The 15024-nt window shown below is 44.9% G+C and overlaps 1 protein-coding gene across 2 annotated transcripts in view; it reads left to right on the forward strand.

The window, feature by feature from the left end:
• The first annotated feature begins 637 nt into the window (after window positions 1–637).
• The window catches only part of PLCH1 (phospholipase C eta 1), a 36783-nt gene continuing 22396 nt past the window's right edge, over window positions 638–15024 (forward strand). For both annotated transcript variants that reach the window (XM_088530492.1, XM_088530493.1), the window contains exons 1-5: window positions 638–864; window positions 1576–1819; window positions 3586–3715; window positions 5957–6127; window positions 14075–14168. In XM_088530492.1, the coding sequence (XP_088386618.1) occupies window positions 639–864; window positions 1576–1819; window positions 3586–3715; window positions 5957–6127; window positions 14075–14168 (865 nt within the window). In that variant the 5' untranslated portion in view covers window position 638. The remainder of the gene's footprint in view (window positions 865–1575; window positions 1820–3585; window positions 3716–5956; window positions 6128–14074; window positions 14169–15024) is intronic.

Below are 15024 nucleotides of genomic sequence, written 5' to 3' on the forward strand. Positions count from 1 at the left end.
AACAATGTAGGAGAAATTTAATTTTAGTGTACTTGGGTGTTTGCATTTTCCTCTATAAAATGTTTGCTTACTCTTTTATTTTGGGTTAGAGAGTAGCAAACTCGTAACCACAACACAAACCGTTCCTCTGTGCCAGAGGCTGCCTTTGGAGAAAACCTCCATGTAGAGCAATGCAGCCTTTCTCCTGTGTGACTCCTTCAGAAGAACGGGGGGAAAAGCTGTGATCTGTTGTGAAGAAACTGTCATAAAATACTAGACTGAAGTGTTCTTTTAAATTGTAGCTTTTGTATATGTGCATCTGGTGTCTATGGAACTTTAGAAGGGTTAAAGAGAGGGGAAATCTTTGGCACTGCTTGAATTTGACAAGTTCTACTTGGTTTTAGGATTTATGGTGATGGAAATTAAGCTACCAAGTACTTAATGAAGTTGAACGTTATACTTGCAATAAATAGGAATGTCATATAGAGCCAAATGTTATCCAAATACAGTAAAAGTATATACTTATTTCTGAAATAAGTTCAATTCTTTTTCTTTTTTTAAAAAATTTGATTTTACCAAATATTTGAAAACCAATTTTACTTGCAAAATCTCTTGCACAGTAATGTTCTATCATTTAAGGCACAGGTAAGAATTTTTATATGGAAGGTAGGTGTTTAAAAAATGGTATTTTTTTATTATTAGCAGAATTGGTGGAATTTGTTCATTTCTGCTTTGCAGTTGAAAGATGCATGAGTGTGATGCAGTCTGGGACTCAGATGGTGAAGCTGAAGAGCGGAACCAAAGGGCTGGTCCGTCTCTTTTACCTGGATGAGCACAGGACCTGCATCCGATGGAGACCGTCCAGAAAAAGCGAAAAGGCAAAAAGTAAAATTTTGATATTTCCTTGAATTCCTTGGGCACTTCAGTATTAGGATGTGAAATAGAAGGAAAATCAGACTTTTTTTTTGCATAGATTAAATCTTTTTCAATGCTTATTTAAAATGTGGTATAATAAATACTTCAAGCTTTTTGTATATGCAAGCAGAGTTTAACCACGCCGTGCAAGTTTGGCGTTGTGAAAAGCACAGGAAATGCAGTTCAGTCTGGTGTCAACATTTTGCTACAGGATCAGGTGAATTATGAACAAGCTCAACGGTGACTTGCTAACAAACTGAGCTGGTCTCTAAATGTGCACACTGGGACTTCTAAATAAACCTGGAGCCAGAAAAAGTTTTGACAAATGCTTAAACTTAGCAAATACAATAAATTTTTATAAATATTATTGTGTGCTTAAGCTGCCGTATGATGTTATATCTAATTAGAAATAATATAATACTTTCATTCAAATTGGTGTTTTGTAAAGCAAAGGCAGTCTGCTGCCTCAGCAGGGAGCACCAGGGCTTTGCTCCAGCTTCTTGTCCCTGCAGCATTGCTGCCTCGGAGGGCAGGTTCCCTGCACACACAGCATGGCCAAACTTAATCTGCCATGAAGTTCTAATATTAAAAATACTGCTCTCTGACATGAGCACTGTGAATTGCTCAGAAGCAGGAGGAAGCGGGGCGCGTGTCAGACCTTGATTTCCCTTTTCCCCGCAGTCGTCATCGATTCCATCTACAAGGTTGGTGAGGGCCGCCAGTCTGAGATCTTCCACCGCCACGCGGAGGGGAGCTTCGACCCGAGCTGTTGCTTTACCATTTATCACGGCAGCCACATGGAGTCCCTGGATCTGATCACGTCCAACCCGGAGGAGGCTCGCACCTGGATCACGGGGCTGAAGTACCTGATGGCTGGGATAAGCGATGAGGACTCCCTGGCTAAGCGGCAGCGCACTCACGATCAGTATCCTTTACACGCCTGAGCTCCAGCTCCCATTGCAGTTTCCTGGTTCGTTTTTTAGTGACTTTTGTATAGAGTGTCCTCTCAACCCCTGTTCAGCGACCGAAAATTTTGCTGGTGATTGCAACGGTGTTGTCTGACGGGTTTCGTGTGGGCACTTAGCTGTGCAATGAAACATCAGCTGTTTTAGGGACTGGGTTAAGCCTCACTGAAGTGTGTGGGCAGGGTCTTCCATTTTGTTACGGAGGTTTCTGTTGAAGGGTCAAATCCTGAATTTCCAGGCACCTAAACAAATGCTCCTCGTGACGTGCTAACACGTGCTCCCTTCTGCAGGTGGTTCGAGCAGGCCCACCGCGCAGCAGCAGTGTCATTCCTGGGCAGCTGGCCCTTCCCGTGCCTTTCCTAAAAGGAAAGCTGGCTGGTTGCCACACTGTTGACAATATCTGGAAGACTTCAGTCTTCAGAAGGAGCACAAGTCTCTCAGAGTCTTTGTTGTAGTCCAGATACCAAAGTGAACCTCGTGTGACTATCAGAGCTCCTGAATGTCGTCTCCATGTGCTTTCTTTTCAAACAGTGCTGCTGTCTTGAAACTCTCTCCCTGCTAAACAAGGAGAGATTATCTTGATTATAACTGTAACCCATCTCCTGCCGCAGGGAGGCTGCTCACAATAGCTTCTCCTGGAGAACACGCATACGTTGGGTATTTTTCATTTCTGTTTTTGGTATTTACTTCGGGCACAAGACTGGCACGTATTCATTTGAGGGATATGTTGCATTCTCTGTGAAAATGTGCTACTTTCTGTGTTTGTCCATGGTTCTTCGGAGTTGCGCGTCTGATGCGTGTTCCCTATTGACGAAGTGTCACGTCGAGTCCCGTCCGTGTTACGGAATGTGGCAACAGGAAGGCTGCAAACAAATGTCCTCAGCTGTGGCAGCTGGAAAGGGAGGTTAGCAAAAGTCCCAGAGGGATTGTGTGCACAAAGAAGATAAGGGTTAGGAGATGGGGTGGAGGAGAGATGCAGGATCCAGTATCAGAGCAAGCCCAGGAGTATTTAAAAAATTAGCTTATTTTAAAAACCCTGGGAATGCACACTGAAATCAGGAAGGAGAACCGGGGGATAGTGCTGTGAACCCGAGTGTAAATAATTGTCAGAAATTGGCACCAGTTTTAAAGACAGATGTCTCATTGAAATGTGTAGTGGTTCTTCCCCAGGCGTTTGTTCAGTGTCACCTTGACCCCATATACACTTGCAGTGTCACCCCATGTACACTTGCAGCACGTCCTGTGGTAGGTTGTTGTCAGCATGAATGGGATGCCAGGTGAAGAATCACCTCCTTTTCGTTGATTTTTTTTTTAATTATTAAATTTAAATTTGTTTTTAAATTATTTTTAAAATTATTTAAAAAATATTTTAACTTAACAATTGCTAGTTTTATTTGATGTTTGTTCACTCTTGTATGGGAAGAAACAGTGTACACATATTTTCTGTGTACAACTTATGATTTTTGTGCCCTTGTTGCTGCCCTGCGGAAGGTTAATATAAAAGGTGAGAGAGAAGGGAGAATGTGGTGATCAGAAGCAAAGTTGTTGAGAAATTGGAGGCTTGGATACGAGTGAAAGGATTGTAGGATAGTCCTGAAGGAGGAATTGCAGAAAGACAAGAGTGTTTTTTAATGAAAACTCTTGCAGAAACCGCAGGGTTAGCGGTAACGTGTGTGCCCCCGCGGGAGCCCCTCGCTCTGCTCTACTCTCCTTACCCTCCTCGCAGCTGGGTGAAACAGACCTTCGAGGAGGCCGACAAGAACGGGGACGGCCTGCTCAACATCGAGGAGATCCACCAGCTGATGCACAAGCTGAACGTGAACCTGCCCCGGCGGAAGGTCCGCCAGATGTTTCAGGTCGGTGCCAGAAGGAGGGTGTGCGACTGGGGCTTCAAACCCTGTCCTTTCCAACACCCCACAAGTGCTTTTTCTAGTCAATATTAGTATTGCTTTTTCAGATACATCATTGTTTTCATTTTTGTGTATCATCCTGTGCTGTGGTGTAGTAATGTACAATGAAGTTGCTGTTTATGAAATATTTCTTTTATTTATTTTATGGGAAAATATTTAATATATTTGATAAAAAGAATTGGCTTTTTAACTTCCTCTTCTATTTAAATGCTAAGCTAAGGGTGCACACAGAAGCATTCTCTTCACTCTTCAAAACCAGTGCTAGCTGAAGTCTGTGTGTTTTTATTGTCCATGGTTTTTAAAAATAAAAAGGGGCAGGGCGGAATGGTAGGTGGGGAGCAGAGGTGGGAATCTTGTACAGTCGGAGTTGTTGGCCTGTCTGGCACAAACTCGGTGTGTGCAGTATCCCCAGTGCAGTGCAGACTGCTCCCTGGGGATCCAAGAAGTGAGCTGGCTTGTGGGGCTGTGTTGCAGAGGTGCATTATAACTTCCTTGGTGTATGGTAGATATAAAATGATGAGTTGAAGTCCTGTTTGATACCAGATAGCTGGGAATTGCTTTCCTCTCAGCTTACTTGCAGTGATGTGAGCTTATAGCTCAGATGACAGCAGCACTAACAAGGTATAACGAAATGCAGCTCCCAGATGCTCCGGTGTTGCTGATACTGTTGACGGCTGCAGGAGAAGCAGGCAGTTGTGAAGCTGTGCACTGACACACTAAGAAAACAAACAAAAAAGCCTTCCAGTTCCTTTCCTTTTAAAGAAATACGTAGGGATGAAGGAGAGAAGGATAGCAGGCATCGGCGTCTCTGTAACCAGCAGCAGCTTCTGTTTTGGTTGGTACAAATAAGCTGTGCTGGGTGCTTGGTGCACGCTCGGTCTGCTCGTGCGGCGCTGCTCGAGCGCCCTAGTGTCGCCGTGTCCGTGATGTGCCGGACGCCCCCGCGCCCGGAGGAGCCGTGTGCGGTGGCCGGGCTCCTGGAACGGCCCCGGGCCGGTGTCACCTCTGCAGATGACTGCGGGGCCGTTAGAGATGTCTGTGCACACCTCGGTGCAAAGAGCAGCTCCTGCCCCTGGTCGTGATTGGAGTTAAGGGCTGTAATGTATGTGAATGGGAGGTAAAACCCATCCCTTGGGAAGGGAAGCGGGACAGACCCATTCATTGTTTCCTATTTGATGAGCTCCTCTACTCTGGAATAGTGGGATTGGGCCCAAATGGGAAGCAGAAAGAAGTGAAAGGTGAGTGAAAGCTGAGTACCACTGCAGAGGGAGTTTTATTTAGTGAGTGAGCGAAGAGGGAGGCTAACGGCTTCATAGCCAAACCGCTGTTCAAAGCTCTGCCCACAAGGTGTCCTGATAGGAATAGAAGGATGCACCATTTCTCATGGATATGACTTGGGAATGGTGGTTCCCGTGGGTTTGTTTTGCTTTTAACTACAGAGAAAAACAATTTTATACGGCTGTGAATGAAAGATGTTATTCATGGAAGCAAATGGCGTATCTCTAGTACTGCATTTTTCCGTCATTTACTTAAATATCAGGCTCAGCAGGAGTCATAGTTTTCCAGAAGTTTGGTTATGTAGAGACAGCAGTTCTCCAGAAGACAGTCTTTGTTTCACAAACCCAAAGCAGTCATTTGGGCAGATATTCCCTGGGTTAACACACCTTAAGCACTGTTTTCTTCCCTTCCTGTCTCTCTGATGGTAATCACAGCCTGCAGTCACATATGTTTTGCAACTGCTGCTGCAGACCTGCCTGCCCTACAAAGTGCTGTCAGGGGTTGGGAGAGGGTTACATCTTGTCCTAACATAAATTGAAGACTATTTTTGTTCTTTGCTATATTGTAATCCAGGATAACTGTAAGATGTGCAAGAGTGAGAGAGATTATAGTAATGCCCAGGAAGAGCCCCTTTGAATTTATTTCCCTTGTGAAGATGGAGTTGAGATCTTCATGGGGATCTTGTCTTTAGTGTAATAATTCCTTTCACCTGAAAAATCCAATAGATGTCATTATACTTGTGCAGTGGTTTGCACTTGTTTGCAGTGTGCACTAGGATTTCTGACACTAAACAGTGTGTTGTGGGCTAGAAGTTCTGAAATTCATTTTCTTGTGCATAAGCCCTGTTCTGCTTCACTTCTTGATTTCATAGAGACCTAACACACTTACTTCAGTGTCCTTACCTCTTAGGAAGCTGACACAGATGAGAATCAAGGAACCCTCAATTTTGAAGAGTTTTCGGTATTTTACAAGATGATGTCCTTACGGCGAGATCTCTACTTACTGCTCTTGAGCTACAGTGACAAGAAGGATCATCTCACGGTTGAGGAGCTCGCTCAATTCCTGAAGGTGGAACAAAAGGTATGGGAATGTTGCACAGTCAAATATATGTACGTGCATATAAAATAAATGCAAGCAGAGGAAAATAATTTTGTGAACAAAGTCTTGTTCTTGGAGGAAACAAGAGAATAGGTGCTGGAACTAGAAAAAAAAAATCTCTATTTTTAAACACTTCTAGAAAATGTTTACAAACTTCTGGAACTCTTGGAGGTAGCGGAAAGGTAGCACAGGGCAGCGTGATTAGTTTATTATAGTGGCATTTGGGCAACATTTATACTTGTCATTTTTCTATCCCTTGTCTGTTAGCACAGTTACCACCTTTAACAGTTTGTTTTTTCGAGGACATGAGGACTGTGTGTGGGATGGGGGCTTATGTCTCCAGGAGAGATTTTTTTCATGATTAAAAATCTTGGCAGGTATATTCCTAAATGAATTAGGATGATATGTGATAGATTTTAAAGCTGGAAACACAAGGCGAAATACAAAGAACAAATTAATTTATTTGTGACCATCTGCGAGTGGTTTGCCTGACTGGTTTAGTTCAGTAACTTGTACTAAGGTGAAGTTTTGTCATTGCATATTGATTCAGGTAAGCAAAATGGGATCTTGTGACACTGGAGTTCCCAAGTAGTAGCAGCAGTAATAAAAGCAGCAGTTCTTATAAAAGCACCAACTTTAATGTTGGCAAATATACAGAAGGCTTTGGTGATATGAAAATATAGAGAAATATATACTGTTTGGCGTTGTATTCTTGTTTGTTATGTTCTGCTGATTTTTGTCATGGATATAATGAGATATTTGTTGGTAAGAGTTATTATATATAATTATTTCATATGTTGATCTTGATTCGTGTACGAGGAGATAAGATTAAGCAGTATTCATTGGCATTGCCAGGTTTTGATACAAACCTAAAGACTCTCATTGAAATGAGGCATAAATCCCATTTAGATATTCAAGCAAAGAATAGACTTCTGTGATATAACACAGATGGATATCTGTTAGAAATTGCATTATTTTGCAATTTAGACCTCCTTTCCTTTTGTTTTCTTTCTCCTAGCAATTCCACTTGCTATGAGACACTTCAGGTGGTGCTGCTTTCGCCTGGGGCTGGGTGTGGGCTGGCTCCTGCATTTTGCATTGGGGGAAGCCTGTGGAGTTTGTTATGCAAAGAAAACTTTGCACCTAAAGGTGCCCTTCAGTGTGCGGCCTGGGAAGCCGGCAAAGGGTTGGTGAGGGGTTTTAAAGAGGTGTAAACAGCCAAAGAAACAGAAGTGGGTGAAGGTCAGAGGTTTCCCCTGATGAACATCCCTGGCAAGGGGTAATAAAGAGCTGTGTTGTGTCCTGAGTTTTCCCCCTTCTGGCCATTGGGGCACTTCTCTGGCATGTCTGACTCCCCAGTTCTTCCCTCCTCCTTCCTCCAAACATGGAACTTACTGCCGCTATTAACAACTGGGATAGCCTTAGCACGCAAGTTTTCCTGCAGGCAAATCTGGGATCTCTGCCAGCAGCAATTTTAAAGCACGGAACACTTTTATCTTTCCCATTCTGCTATTGGCCTGAGTCTGAGCTCGCTGGTTTTTGTTTGGTTTGCCTTTTTAATCGGTGCCTTCTCTCTAGGTGCCCTTCAGTGGAGCACCTTTGACAGCAGCAGCGAGCTTGACGCTGCTGAGGCAGTGAAGGAATGCCCTAGGGAGGACGTGCTCCTGGAGATGCCCGAGTGCCAGGCACAGCTGAGGAGCAATGATAGGAGAGGGCACTTGAGCTGCAGCAGAAAGAAAACCACGTTAGAGAGGTCGAGAGGGAGGCAGGTGTCTTGTTGGGCACACAGGAACACTGTGAAACTATTGATGCAGCAGAAAAATGCATTCACTGTCCAACCTGGCTTCCTGCATCCCGTCTGCTTCTGCACTGTTCCCTGTCCTGAACGCAGACCCTTCTCCAGGCTCGAAGCAGTCTGCTCAACTCCGTTCCAATGGATACATAAAAATACGACCTCCTATAGATGGGCCTCCTGGCAGCAGGCTCAGAAGCACCTTGCGCTTGCTTTGCCTCCTCCCTCTTGCTGTCTTGTCCCATTTCCCAGTATTAACAGTTCAGAGCAGACTGCCCTTTCACATTTTCAGAACACAGACATGAGTGATAACAGTGTCTTCAGGCACTGTAAGGCTGCTTTCAAAAGATGAAAATGATTCAGATCACAATGCAGCTCTAAAATGCCTTTAACCAAACATCATTTATTTTTTGCTGTCAGCTGTCTGCTTGAAATGCGTGGCCAGTCCATACAACTCCATCTGCTACTCTTTTGGCAAGGCTTTTAAATGCTCTGCAGCCCGAGGGTAGGGGATTTAGGTGGGGTTTTGCTTTTGTGGATCTTTTTGTTTGTTTGTTTCTTTGGAGGAGGTTGTTTTAACGTTGTGAGCTTGCCTCTTCTGAGGAGGTTTTCCAGTTGTCCTCACCACGAGACAGATCATTTCCACTGAAGTGCCATGAAACTCTCTTCATCGCTGCTGACGTTGCAATTATATGGCTTCAGAATGAGGGAGCAGAAAGCAGGTTGGTTTCCTGGAGCAGCTGCTGCCACTGTAGTCGTCTGGGGTCTGCGCACCAGCGAGCCCCCCTTCAGCAGTGCCCAGGAATCACAGAGTCACAGAGTGCTCAAGGTTGGAAGGGACTTCTAGGGATCATCTAGTCCAACCCCTGCACACGCAGGGTCACCTGGAGCGCGTGGCACAGGGCTGCGTCCAAGCGGGTTTGGAAGATCTCCAGAGAAGGAGACTCCACAACCTCTCTGGGCAGCCTGTTCCAGGGCTCTGGCACCCTCACTGGTAAGAAACTTTCCCTTAGGTTCCTGTGGAACTTTTGGTGCTTCAGTTTCCGGCCGTTTCCTCTAGTTCTGTCGGTGGCCACCACTGAATCCATGCCCCCCTGGAGAAGCTGACGTGCTGCAACGCGACAGGCTGCTCCCCCAGCAGCACCTCGGCCGTTCCCCAGAGGGGCTGCCTCGTAGCCGTCCCGTGGGGAGGGGAGGGCTCGGCGTTCGGCACCGTGGATGCTGTGTGCTCATACGGAGCAGCTGGACGCGTGTTACGGAGTGAGCGCCTCGTCCTGCGCCCGTCACGGAGCCCCGACACCCCCGTTCTGTTGGGGGCCCCTCACCGCCCGCTCCAGTGGGATCTGCGCTTCCCCTCGTGTCTCCGCTGCCTTCGCGCACTCCTAATGCTTCTATTCCACAGGCACAGCGGAGGCCTCCGACACTCGGGTCAAGCCTTGTGCCATTGCCAGGCTTTGTGTTGGTGGCACACACCTGAAACGTTCAGGTTGGGTTTTCTGAGAAGGAATGAACGGAGAGAGGTTTCTCTAGGTGCCCGTTTGCCACCTGCTGCTTTTCCCCAGCTCAGTTACTTCGTAAGACCCTTCTCGTGTGTCTTGAGAGAAAGGAGAGCCTGTGAGACGGGCCTGCGCCGCACGCTGGGTGCTGTGGGTCGGTGGATTTTGAGCTGTACGTCTGCTTGAGAGAATAAATTTATCCTTGTTCTTTGTCCTGCACTATTATATGTTGTCACAGGAATATTCATGCATCTAAATATTCAGTCACTAGTGAACATCTTTTTATATATGTAATATATATTATATATAATACACTGCTTTTAACAGAAGACTTTAAATTTTAATAAAAACCAATTAGGAGCCAAAGTCATAATCTTCTCTCAAGATAGTTAGGAAGTACAGGCCAGTGGACTTTCTCTTAACAGATGCAGCTTTGGGCAAGATGAGATGATTTCACTCCTAACGCGCACAAGTGCCCTGTCGTCCTACATCCAGGAGCCATGTGGAATAATGGAAAAGTTAATTTTAGTCTCCTTGTGCTGTAGGAGAGGCTGTCACGAACAGTGTTGGTAATCAAACAGCAACATACACTTGAGCTGGGATAATCAGTTGTTTTCTCTACTGAACTGTTCTCGTTCCTGTTATCCTGTGTAATTCTCGTTGGCATCACATCATGTCAGCTTAGCCAGCTGATATAAATAAAATCTTCCGAGGAGAAAAGCCAAGGCATTCTTTTCCTGTGCAAGAAATGCAGGAGGCAGGGAGAAGGGAAGGAAGATGTGAATGGACAGATGGGCTCTGGCATGGTTATGTTGTAGAATTGTCACTACTGTGGCAATTCCCGCAGCCCTCACAAGCAGGACAGGGTCAAGGTTTCCCTTCGAAGCGAGGGAAGTGATTCAGGTTCTACACACCTCGTTGCTAGTTACTCATTACAGGTGTGTGCTGGCAACAAGGTAAGAATGGGTTCAATGAGACTAATTTTGAGTTCCAAATAGAGCTTCTAGGTAGAAGCTTGGTTCAGCAGACTGTCAGAATTATCCATTAACTAGCCTGCTTTGCATGTTGATAAAGATAAATTTAAGTATAGACCTGAATAAGATACAAGGGATCTTAAAGCAAGGGATGTTAACAGCAGCCTCAAGATAATTCTGAGTATTTGCCAAGTGAAGAACATTGGAAATGGCCATTATAATCATGTGTGTTTTATAATAGTGTAATTTAGGACTAATTCAAAATGTTAAAACAAACAAAAAAAAAAACCCTAGGGTAGTGTGATACTATCTTGGATGTGAAGCCATTCCAAAATTGTGTGGATAATGAAACACAGCTAGAGATGGAAGACAAATTAAAGCATATGGACCTGTCAGTATTAAAAAAGTTAGGATAAAAAAGTTTTCTTCTCCTACTAGAAAATATCTCTTTCTTAAGACAAATAAAGATAAATAAAGGCTCTCAGTGCTTTGCCAGAGAGGTCATTTTTTAGCGTGCCTGAGAGCCTGTAGTGTATAATCCATCTCTGTATTAAATCTGCTGTGTGAGAAACTGATTTTCAAAAATCTATTGAAGGAGAGGTCCAAATACAGTATTGCATAGTATGAACCAGCAAAATTTATGAGTAATTAGCTGGTATTTTCATCCTTCCTTAGTGAGGATTGAATCTTGCTTTGTGTCTAGGCTGCTCACATAGTGCAGGAGGTGGGTTTCCCTGGAAGCAAAGGTGAAGATGAGCAGCAGAGCCCACATGGCAACAAGAGCGTCTCCTACTCAGGTGCTGAGTTGCTCCTAGAACAAAAATAAAGGCCCATGCTTAGAAAAGCGGGTCCCTTCAGGACAGCACCGCTGGCGGTAGTTTAACTCCCAGTGCAGTCAGTGGAATCCAAGCAAACATTTGAGCTTTCCTGCATGTGGGGCCTGTGTATATTCCTGTGTGTAGAAGTGGCAGGTGAGGAACTGCAGCGTTTGGAGTGACCTCTTTGTCCTGTTAACCTGCGTGCAAACGTGTAGCAGCCTCAGAAGGGGAATTCATGCTGTTACTGCCAGAACATTCACTAGACGTGAGCGGGGTGACTGTTTGTTGCTGCCTTGCTAATTTCCGAGGTTAGAGCTTGGCTCTGTGGAATAACAAACGGCTGCCCAGCTCTGCCCAGGGCGCAGCACGGAAGCCAAAGCAGCAGGGCAGCTACCGCGTCCTGTCTCGTTGATGGAGTCATGGAAGAGATAGACCAAGTTCAGTGCCTGCTGTGTTGAGGTCAGAAGCGGTGTCGGAAGAGGTTTAAAAACCCAAGTGGCATCATCCGCTCAAGACAGACCTCATAAAGTGACTGAGGTGATGACAGGTAACCTTTCCTTGTCCAGGAATGTGTAATCGCTGATGGGACGAAACAGGTTTCTGAAGCTCACAGAGTAGCTTTCATTTGCGCTGGCGCAGCTGTAAAAACTGAGTGTTCCAAAGCAGATTTTTTCACCCATCTGCCAAAAAACAGAGAGAAAACCAGTTTGTTTAAGAGTATAGAAGCTTCAGAGAGACTTCAGGTAATTAGCAAAGGCAATGGCTCCAATTGCTTATCCCAACTTCTCCATCCTGGGATGGAAGGTGAGGTTATGTCTTGGAAATTGTCCAACGCTTTCAGTTTTATTGGCTTTTTTTTTTTTTTTTTTTTTTTTTTTTTTTTTTGTTACAGAGATCCTACATTGTCTCGTCTCACTTTCCTCCCTCAAGAGTATTAAATGAGGAGCTTCTGCTGCAAACCAGTAATTCATTTCTGATGAGAAGCCTTTATACTTAGGCGCAGTTGAAGAATCTGCCTTGATTTAAGGCAGAGGAGCACAGGCCTGTAGCACAAATGTGTGTTTCAAACTCTGGAAGAGGGACCTGCAGGTCGCGGCGTCTCGCTCTCTGTGTGCACTCTCTTGATTAATAGTCACTTAACACTTATAAATATTTTCGCTTAAGACCTTAGTCCTGCAGTGATTTATCCAGGAAAAGTCGATGCATTGTGATTAATGCCTTTGACCAGAATTCCCTGTTCTCAGGTTAAATGTGTGGATTTGTTCCCCAGAACCGGGGTTAACTGTGTGTCAAATCAGTTTAGGTCATTTGTGAAATAAGCAGCGAACCCTATCTGACCTCTGAGGGAATATTAAACCTCTAAAATAATTTGGGCTTTACTGGAGTGAAAGCTGGGCTAGCTTTCCTTATTTGCTGCTTAGCCGGTTAGCGTCATCCCCAAGGTAACTCTCTCTCCTGTTAGTTAATGGACTAGCAAATATCCCTCTGTGCGGGTCGGTGCTTGTCCCGCAGCAGCCGGAGTGGCCGCGCAGGACGGGCTGCTTGTGCTGGCACCGCTGCGCCCGCCTTGTGGTGCCGCGGCCCCGGTTTGCTCCTCTCCTCGCGGTGCCGCGGCCCCGGTTTGCTCCTCTCCCCGGTTGTTTTTCATGTTTATACAGCGGCGTCTGGCATTTCTGCTATGAAATGTCACGGCAATTGTGGCCTCTGGAGTCTCTCAGGAGGAGCGCAGCGCTTGGCTAAATCAGGCCCTAAAGAAGATTTGACCCTCTCAGTCATTTATTTATTTATTTTTAGCAGATTTCTGTGTAGTTGAATGGTGAATGGAAATGCCGGTGGAAAGAGGGAATTCCTCAGGCTAGAGACTCTCCCCTGCTCCCAAACACTCGCTATTGCATAATCTGCAGCAGGACTAACCTCCCTCCTGCCTTTGCCTGGAGCAGTGGGTTAGCGGGGTTAACGTGTGAACGCTTTTAGGAACGGGAGCTGCGTGTTCCCTCGCTCCCAGCCTGCTTCAAGTGTCAGCTCGGAGCAGGGGTTTGCGCTCCCTCTGGCAAAGATTGCTGAGAACTGGCAGGAAAGAGGCTGCTGCTACAGATAAGCTGCCAAAGCCGTGGAGTGTCAACATGGCCATCCCGGCATATTAATGGAGGAAAAAATGTGGCCAGTGTCATGTTTTCATTTGGGTTCTTAATGATTTAGTGGGGGGAAGAGAAGGAGGTGGAAAGAATGGAAAAACAGATGAGTAAAAAGTTGCTGCTTTTCTCTAATCTTAGAGGAAATGTAAGTGTCTGTATGATGTTCTGGCGCAGTTAAAGTCAGCTAGGACTTCAGCTGTGGGGTAATTCAAGCTGCTGATAAAATCCTCATTTCAGAAGGACTCCTGACTTTGATTTCAGAATCTGATTATTTATATTATAGCCCATTTGTTACAGGTGTAACCCTCATGGAAGCGATGAGATCAGAAATGGACAAAAACATGAAAATAAAATCGACCACCATTTTTTTAAAACTGTATTAAAGAATATCACTTCATAATTTTACTGAGCAATAGAGTTGAAAAAAGAATTACTAATTGTGCTTAACAACTCTTTTAAGTTCAACTGACATAATTTTTCAAAGTGGTCGCTGACTCCATCCTATTTTTCTTCTCAAAGGTGAGACAGGCTCGTGGAACACTGACAATGAAATCAAAGGAAAGGCCCTTCTGCAGTAGCGTCACTGTTGCTCTCAGTCATGTTTTATCACAGGGTTTGCAACTGGGCTTAGAGGCCAGAAGCAGATTTTAAATAGCTGGTTACATACTAAAAATAAGTACAATACTGTACACCAACTTTGTCATTCTTGTGCAGATGAACAATGTGACACCGGAATACTGTCTTGACATCATACAGAAGTTTGAGGTCTCAGAAGAAAACAAGGAGCAGAATGTTTTGGGTATTGAAGGTAAAGTTCTTGATTTTTAAGCTATTTTCATGTCTTGATCTGTTGTAGTGGAATAGAAAAATTTGGCACTGTTTGGGTGTAGCTGGTGATGTTTGGTGATGACAATGGTGTCTTACCCAGGAGAGCAGCAGTCCGTAGTGGCAGGGTGGGAGAGCAGGGCTGAGCTGCCCGAGGAGCACGGTGCTGCCCACCCTGCAGCCCAGCAGTGTCCCACAGCCATAGCACAGTAATTCCAACGTCTCAGGCTTGCATGAATTTATTTCTAAACAGATATAAAATGTTTTGTGTTTTACAAATACAATATGCTCTCTACTCTAACCTTCTCTAGCTGAAATAATAACAATAAAGGACAATTTTGCATTCTGCTCTCTATCTCTGTAGATCTAGAACCGCTCCTATAAAATCCCCTGTTTTATATTTATGTGAAATAAAGAATAAAATAAGGACTTTCATTTTCTTCAAGTTTTAGTGCCTTGTTCACCTTGTTTGCTAAAGCAATTGCAGTTGGTATATTGACAATCCCATTTAGTATCAAATTCCGCTCCAAGTTGTTAGTTTGCTCAGAGGGCTGTCGTGAAGCACAGTAATTTGGATGGATGCTGGATGACTTCTGGGTGGAAGCAGGGTCTTTCTCCAGCCGCGTAGCCTGGATGTAGCCTTCCAGTTCTGCAGGAAGCTTCCTCTGTGGCTCTGGGCAATTCCCCTAAGCTGAAGTAAAGCAGAGCAGACAAACTGACATTTAAAGAGAGTGTTTTGGAAGGCAACATGGAGCTGCTGCTGCAGGGAGTGTGGTGCAGGGCTGTGACAGGGAGCAGGGCCTGGAGCGTCGCTCTGCGGAGAGGGGGACGTCGCATCC

This window comes from Tinamus guttatus, unplaced genomic scaffold (genome assembly GCF_059628265.1).
Source record: "Tinamus guttatus ecotype Peru unplaced genomic scaffold, ASM5962826v1 Tinamus_guttatus_pri_ptg000376l, whole genome shotgun sequence".
In the NCBI taxonomy this organism is placed as follows: domain Eukaryota; kingdom Metazoa; phylum Chordata; class Aves; order Tinamiformes; family Tinamidae; genus Tinamus; species Tinamus guttatus.